The 7,364-nt window shown below is 43.0% G+C and overlaps 2 protein-coding genes across 2 annotated transcripts; both read left to right on the top strand.

Moving 5' to 3' along the window:
• The first annotated feature begins 552 nt into the window (after window positions 1-552).
• On the top strand, window positions 553-3,357 carry neff2 (neuronal intermediate filament family member 2). Its single transcript, XM_074692719.1, has 3 exons — window positions 553-1,706; window positions 1,934-2,058; window positions 2,289-3,357. The coding sequence occupies exons 1-3, from the start codon at window positions 699-701 to the stop codon at window positions 2,347-2,349; spliced, it is 1,194 nt and encodes a 397-aa protein (XP_074548820.1). The 5' UTR covers window positions 553-698; the 3' UTR covers window positions 2,350-3,357.
• A 1,254-nt stretch (window positions 3,358-4,611) lies between these two features.
• On the top strand, window positions 4,612-6,854 carry mrps26 (mitochondrial ribosomal protein S26). Its single transcript, XM_074691480.1, has 4 exons — window positions 4,612-5,034; window positions 6,000-6,146; window positions 6,241-6,364; window positions 6,477-6,854. The coding sequence occupies exons 1-4, from the start codon at window positions 4,814-4,816 to the stop codon at window positions 6,606-6,608; spliced, it is 624 nt and encodes a 207-aa protein (XP_074547581.1). The 5' UTR covers window positions 4,612-4,813; the 3' UTR covers window positions 6,609-6,854.
• Window positions 6,855-7,364: the final 510 nt, after the last annotated feature.

The following is a 7,364-nucleotide window of genomic DNA, read 5'->3' as shown; positions in this document are numbered from 1 at the left end:
TAAAACTCAAAAACTATGAAAGCAACTCAGTGAAACAAATTCAAAGGCAACTGGACTGAAAGTAAAACAGTTTGGTGTTGAAAGGGGAAAGAGTAACAGTTGTATCTCTCATGCAGAGCCAAGAGCCAAGGAGAGAAGTGCCTTTTATGTACCAAGTATTGATTCTCACTTGCTTAGTTGTGGAAAATATTTTGTTTAAAGTCACTTCCACGACAATATTAAGCTTTTCTTGTCCTATTTATTCCAGATTATTACTTCATAGACTGAGAAATGTAACCAAGCCCACGTTGGAGGCGTTAGGTAGTCGTAGTGAATCATTCCTCCTGAAGAGCTTGTAGTAAAGAGCACAGTAAATTTGGCCCATTTGTAGGTGAGACGTGCTCTACCACATCAGCTCAGCCTGCTGTGGCTCGGACAGAGAGTCTGAAAACCAACCTCCTCTCTCCTCACTGCAGCAGTCTGCGATTGGTCTGCGAATGCTGACAGTGCTGATGCCTCCGTGCTGGAGGAGGGAGGGGGGCAGCTGCTCTCTATAAAAGCCGGGGATCTGCAGCATCACTGAGCTGGTGCAGTGCAAAAACGCTCGCTCATCCTCACCGATGGTGTGCAGAACAAGGGGGACATAAAGAAACCTTCTGAAACTTTAAACATCCATTTCCTTTTCTACAAACAAAAAACCCACCACAAAAAAATTCATCATGAGCTACGATTCCTTCTACTCCTACCGCCGTCCCTGGGACAGCTACAGAGGCTCCCAAACCACCACCAAGTCCTCCCTGTCTTCCTCCCTCTTTTCATCTTCTCGAGCTCCTCCGTCCGGGAAGAGGATCCTCAGGCTGGCCTCCTCGTCGCTGCCTGATGGGTCAGAGCGGATGGACCTGGCTCAAGCCAGCTCCCTCAACACAGAGCTCCTGGGGCTACGCACTCAGGAGAGAGAGCAGCTGGTGGACCTGAATGACCGCTTCGCGACCTACATTGAGAAAGTCAGGCACCTGGAGCTGCAGAATCGAGCCCTGCAAGCTGAGCTGGAGGCGCTGAGGAGGCGGCAGAACGATCCATCCCGTCTGCAGATGCTCTACGAGGGGCAGGCGCGAAGTTTGAGGGCCATGATAGACTCAGAGAACGGGGACAAGATGCGGATGGAGGCGGAGAGAGACTACCTGCGCGACGTGTATGAGCAGATGAAGGAGCGCTTTGAGGAGGAGGCCAGGAGACGGATGGATGCTGAGGAGGCGCTGCAGAGGGCCAGAGAGGAGGCCAGCCGGACCGTGCTCTCCAACTGTGACGCCGAGGCCTCGGTGGTGTCTCTGTGCGATGAGCTGATGTTCCTGAAGAAGGTGTTTGCAGAGGAGCAGGCAGAGCTGCAGGCCCAGCTGCAGGTGGCTAACATCAGCGTGGACGTGGAGGTGTCCCGGCCTGACCTCTCCACCGCCCTGCGAGATATACGGACGCAGTACGAGCGGCTGGCCAACAAGAACATGCAGGCCGCGGAGGACTGGTACAAGAGCAAGTTCGCGAGTGTGGTGGAGATGGCCAGCAAGAACAACGAGGCCGTGCACGCCATCCGAGAGGAGACCATGGAGTACCGGAGGCTGCTTCAGTCCCGCTCCTCGGAGATCGAAGCTCTTCGGAACGTCATCGACTCCCTGAACAAACAGCTGGAGGATCTGGAGGAGACGCAGGCCAAAGAGGTGGCAAAGTACCAGGTGAATTCAGACTTTTAACCATGGGGGGTTTAGTATCTCAAAAAGACTCTTCAAAGTATTAGAAAAAGCACAGGAAAAGGTCAAGAAGGTCAAAGAAAGTCAGGAAGATGATGCTTCTTGGTTTTTAGGGTACATACAGTCTCGTTTCTTGTTTTTTCATGTTGCATGTAGCACATCTTACTTAGTTATCAGAGACTGATCAGTTCTGCTTTGCTCTGCTTTCCTAGGTGAGGATAAGTGAGCTGGAGCGAGACATCACCGACGCCAAGCAGGAGATGGCGCGCTACCTCAGAGAGTACCAGGACCTTCTCAACGTGAAGATGGCGCTGGACATCGAGATAGCTGCGTACAGGTGAGACAGCCTCAAAGTCAGCTGAGGTCACACTGTTGTAACATTTCACCAGGGCTGTACATCACACTCCTTTGCACATTATAAACATTAGGCAAACATCTGTGTTTTTATTGGATTTTACTTTGAATATATGGATCTACACAGGAAATATAACGGTTAATGAACCACTTCTGATCTCACTCTCTCTTGAGACAAACTCATATTTTTATTTTTTCCTCTTTTTCTTTCAGGAAACTTCTGGAGGGTGAAGAAATCCGACTGGCTTACCCTTCCCTTCCAGCCCTAAACTAAAAATGCCACCAGTCTGGCATTAACCTGAATTCTTCATACCCTGATCTGAACATCCCCCCTTCATTTCTTTCACCTCCTCTGTCATCTCTTCCCTCCCTCCCTCCCTCAGATACCATCTCCTCCCCCTCGACCCAAAACCAAACATCAAACCAAAGCTCATCCTCCTCAAGACAGATGCGCCCTTGTACTAAACAAGAGGTCCAACAGAAGTCCCCCTTCTTCTACACACGCTCTGACACCACATCATGAAGACAGAGTGGCTGCACTGCATTAGTCGCATAGCTACGTCGGACAGCAGTATTGTCTTGGTTGAGTTCCTCACGGTTGAACATGTTAAAACCCAAGCAGCAGAGTTACTATTAGACCTGTCCTGACCCTCACTGTGCAAACATTTGACCAAGTGTTTGTGAAGGAGGACAAATAGTCCTTTATCCCTCCCTGCTTGGACTTTATCTGCTCAAACTGATTCAACAAACCTGCAGGAACTCTACCAATCAATTATGCATTGTCCTGCACCCCTGGTTCTGCAGTAGCAGTCAGTGAACCAGTAACCTTAAAATTTTCTTTTTACTATATTAAATTAGAGATTCATTTTTTGTCTTTTTCAGTTGTTCTTCCTCTGCATTTACATCAACACAAACACAGCAAGCTTTTACAACAGAATCTGTTTGTGTCTTTCTGATAATTGGCAGATTATTTAAAAATCAACCTTATCGTTTCCTTCAAAACTGTTGGGACATGTAAATGCTGTGGAAGACTACTTGTTACTGGGTTCTCCTTACATTTAAGCAGTGTGTCTCACAGCCTATCTGCGTTAGTTGTTTCGTTTCTGTTCTGTGATTTCATTCAAGCTAAAAGACGAAACTGAAAGAATTGTGCAGGAGCTCCTTGTTGTCTGTCAGCTGATGTTAGGACTAAGAGAAACTACTACAAAGTCTGCACCATCACTAGGTGTCCCTGTAACAGCCGGCAACAAGCTGAATAAACATATAACTGACCTGCAAATCACATCACATCTCCTGTTTTGATTGTGTTTGGTGATTTTACTAACAATTGCTAAACATACCTATGTTTGTTTTGTTTCCACTGAAGCTCTTGTGTACAAATTAATTCTGAAAAATCAGCCATAGAGCAGGCTACTTTTAGCCTTAACTCTCTGTTCACCACCTGGCATATCACCAAAATACATTCATAAATTTAGGGAGGCAAGTTTTCACTCATTATCAAACTCTTTGTATTCATTATACTGGGTGTGGAACATATTTGCCTTAAAAAGTAGCTTTAATTAGTCAAATCAACAATTACTGAGCCACGAAAGTCTGATTTTGTGGCTAACTTAATCTGTTTTGATGAATTAACACCTTCAAAAAAGTGACACCTTTTACAATATGAAGAGTGTGATTAAAAATACCTTACTGTAGCTTGAAGTGAGATAAACTCCAAATTTATGATAAGAATAAAAGTGATAGAAGTGATGGGAATTTTATAGCTGCAATAGTAAGGGCTCAATCTGCAGCTGATGTTAAATATTTTTCACCTGTGTTGTTTAAAATTAAGAGGCTGCTAAAGTTTTCATCTCCCCCCAAAAAATGCATCCCGCTTAGATTTCCCCTTACTTACAGCCCTCAATGTCACAGGAACAACACAAACAGCGGCACTGCACCATTTCCCATCATTCCATGTTCCTGGCAAGCTGACTGTAGCTGTAAGGTGTTGGTGCCCAGCCTCAGCAGGACTATCCATCATCAGGCTCACAGCAGATATCACACAGGAGCCTGGAGAAACAAAGAGTTTGTGTCAACATTAAGTAAAAAACAACAGCTCAGCAAAGATAACAATCACTAATACATTCATGCAAAGACTTCAGAGGATAGAGTCACACTGTGTATGGTATTATCAAGTTAGTTGCAGTGGTGAAAACAGTAGCAGTACCACAATGTAAAGCACCTTAATATCAAGAATAGAAGTCATGTATCCTCACATTTCTTTATATGTTTGCTATATAAATATTTCAAGATATGGAATAAATTTTAACCAATTTGGCTGCACCTGACTTAACAACCTAGCATCCCACTTTATGAGTGTAGCTTAACGGTAGATAGCCAAGCTTAGCTTAGCTATCTACCGTTGAAGTTAGCTAGATTTCAGGCTTAGCTTCTCTATGCTTAGCTACCGTCTCATGTGAAAAAGAGGAACATTTGAAGGGAGGCAGTTAACTGTGACCATTCTTATTAGTCCATAAATGTCCTCAAACTGTCTTTTCTCCTCCCTACAGATGGCAGTAGAGGCTAACTCCGTGTTAGCTCTGTGTCAATCACTTCCCGCGGTCAGAGGACACAAACATGGCGGCTGCCTTGCGTCGATAACATTTCTGTCTCAAAGTGAACTCTCAAACCTGGAATAAGATTAAGAGTTACATCGAGAATCAGACACTCTGCGTTTTGTACCACACCTCAACGCCGACATGTTTCAGGTAATCGGCGGGAGGACCGTCCAAGCGGCCCGGCTCCTCACCCCCAGGAGCGCCGTGCTCGTGGAGGCTGTCCGGGGCAGAAAGTCCCGCACAGACCCGGTGGCGAAATCCAAAGAGGGGCGAATCAAGGTACCCCCACCCGTCGACCCGGTGGAGATGGTGGTGCTAAAGGAGAGATACTCGGAGTACCAGCTGATAATGAGGGCTCTACGGTACGTTTCACTCAAGTTAGCTGTTAATGACATGTTAAATGAAACCTTGGAGGGCCTACTGGTGTTGTGGTTAATTCTGTGTACCGTTAAAATCTGTGTCCATCTTCGTGTCCTGTGCCTACCTGCTACTCGATTTATAACTATTGTGATAAATTACAATTATTTGGTGAAATTCATACAGAGTCACTCAGCGCATTGAATTTATTTGCTTTAAATGGGTAAAAAAAAATATTTTCCCTAATATTAATTGTAATTTAAATTAAAGTACTAGCAAGTAATGCTAAAAAAATGATTTATGAGCTGTTTTTTTTTCTACGGCAAACAACTTTGGAAAATTCTCGCATAAAGAAACAATGTTGATAAAAATGTAAGATCCCACAAATGACTACAGCCAGCAAATGTATTTTCCTTCTTCCAAAACCTCATATTCTGTAATTTAAATATTAATAATAATGATAAGAGTACCTTGTTTAATTTAAAAGAATAATAAAATACATTCAAAAACAAAAAATGTCAAACAAAAAATGAGTGAAAGGGCATATTTCATAAAGGACATATAGTGAAAAGAATGTAGACCTGACAGAAATATTGATGAATAAAAATAAATAAATAAATTGCACTCACTTTTGCACAAGTGCTAGCTAGTGCGGTTGTCATGCATCACCAAATGTATTGAATGTATTAGAACTGGTTTGCGCCCATGTTTGAGATCAATAGAGTTGATTTTTTATTTTTTGTTCCTCTTTCTGATGATATTTTATGTATGAATGTGATCTTTTTTTCCAGTAATCTTTTATTTAATCAGTGCTTTTGGCCACTTTGCTTTTAAGCCACTAGTCAGAAATATTGAGGACACGCCACTCTGTAATCCATAAGTTTCCACAGATCGAAAAGAGCCATATGTTTGATTGGAATGAGTGAAATGGATCCATTTTTAAATTCAGTGTCTCGTGTGTGTGTGTCAGTCTGGAGTTTAAGGAGGAGGTGCTCAGGAAGAAATATGAGGAGGAGACAGGCTCCCTTGCCGCAGAGAGAGCAAGGCAGGAGGAGGAAGAGCATCTGGCCCTGATGGCCTGGAATGACCAGGAGAACCAACGCCTTCTCCAAATTAGGTATGAAACCTATTATAAATAATGGAGTATGACCAATTTTTGTTGTTAGTCTTGTTTCCTCTCCTGTATTTACTTTCTCTGGTGTATCTTTCAGGATTCAGCGGCTCCAGAAGGAAAAGGAGGAAGCAGATCGCAAATACATCGAAGCTGCCATCAAGCGAGAACAAGAACAGCAAGAGTTTATTAAAGAGAAAGAGATGGAGATTTTACAGTTACAGGTGTGTATTTCTCAGAATTTAATAATCTATTCTTGGCTTTTTCTCTTTAAATCAGGAATCAAACCATGTTATTTGACTTTTAAATTCATGGTTTATCTTTTGTGTCTTCCAGGAGGATGCAAAGAATTTCATCACCTTGGAGAACTTGGATCAGCGAATAGAAGAAGCTCTGGACAATCCAAAGAATTACAACTTTGCTATTGACAAAAAAGGGCGGGTTGTCAAAAAGACAGTACTGCAGTGACACAAAGGACACACCTGGATATGTCTCACATAAGGACACACAGCGTCCTGTCAGTCTGAGCCTCTCTGGGAGGGGATGCTCGTCAAACTCATCATAACTGTGACAGGAGGATAAAATATCTGGGATGTGACGAGCTTTAAGGCAGCTGCTCCTTTCTGCTCCTAAGGTGTTTGATTGTTAACTGTCAGATAAAGTTTGTAACATAAACTCAAATATGTGATGTTCCATTAAAATACTATATATCTCTTTGAGACTTAAAAGATAATACCTTTAGTTTTTTCACTCAAATTTTCTGGTGGTTTGGGAGGTCCAATTTGTTTTTTCACATCTTTATCATACCCTCAAATCCTGCACTTGAAGTCTTTGTGCCCTAGGGGGCGCCATGTATTTAATCCTCTTTGATGTTTGTGTTTTGAAGAGGCTCATGTGAGCCAACGTGCAGCTGAAGCAGGTCAATCCTCCTCTGAGGGGTCAAGCGTGCAGGTTAGAGGGATGATGGTGGTCAGAGAAGGAAATCTGAAGAGGAGGAAATAAACAAGTTTAATTCTGTGACTTTGAAACTAACTTGATTTGATGAACAAGACTTTTAAAATGGAAATTTATTGAAGTAGCAAAGCAGTTTTTTTGTAAAAGTGACACAACTCTTATGTCAAATGTTACTAAACGACACCATTACACTTTGGTTGAGCATTAAAACAGGAAGTGTGTTGTTATGTTAATCTTCAGCCATGATCGTTGAGGACTATAGCATGTTGG

This window comes from Halichoeres trimaculatus, unplaced genomic scaffold, assembly GCF_033239565.1.
Source record: "Halichoeres trimaculatus isolate MK-OKI-2021-1 unplaced genomic scaffold, fHalTri1.1 fHalTri1_scaffold_17, whole genome shotgun sequence".
NCBI lineage: Eukaryota > Metazoa > Chordata > Actinopteri > Labriformes > Labridae > Halichoeres > Halichoeres trimaculatus.
This window is presented reverse-complemented; position numbering and strand designations above follow the sequence as displayed.

Excerpts from the sequence above, each read along its gene's own strand:
- neff2 (XM_074692719.1), top strand. The coding sequence starts at position 699 with ATGAGCTACGATTCCTTCTACTCCTACCGCCGTCCCTGGGACAGCTAC. Across the intron at positions 1,707-1,933 it reads AAGAGGTGGCAAAGTACCAG|GTGAGGATAAGTGAGCTGGA; the intron begins GTGAATTCAGAC and ends CTGCTTTCCTAG. Across the intron at positions 2,059-2,288 it reads ATCGAGATAGCTGCGTACAG|GAAACTTCTGGAGGGTGAAG; the intron begins GTGAGACAGCCT and ends TTTTTCTTTCAG.
- mrps26 (XM_074691480.1), top strand. The coding sequence starts at position 4,814 with ATGTTTCAGGTAATCGGCGGGAGGACCGTCCAAGCGGCCCGGCTCCTC. Across the intron at positions 6,147-6,240 it reads CAACGCCTTCTCCAAATTAG|GATTCAGCGGCTCCAGAAGG; the intron begins GTATGAAACCTA and ends TGTATCTTTCAG. Across the intron at positions 6,365-6,476 it reads TGGAGATTTTACAGTTACAG|GAGGATGCAAAGAATTTCAT; the intron begins GTGTGTATTTCT and ends TGTGTCTTCCAG.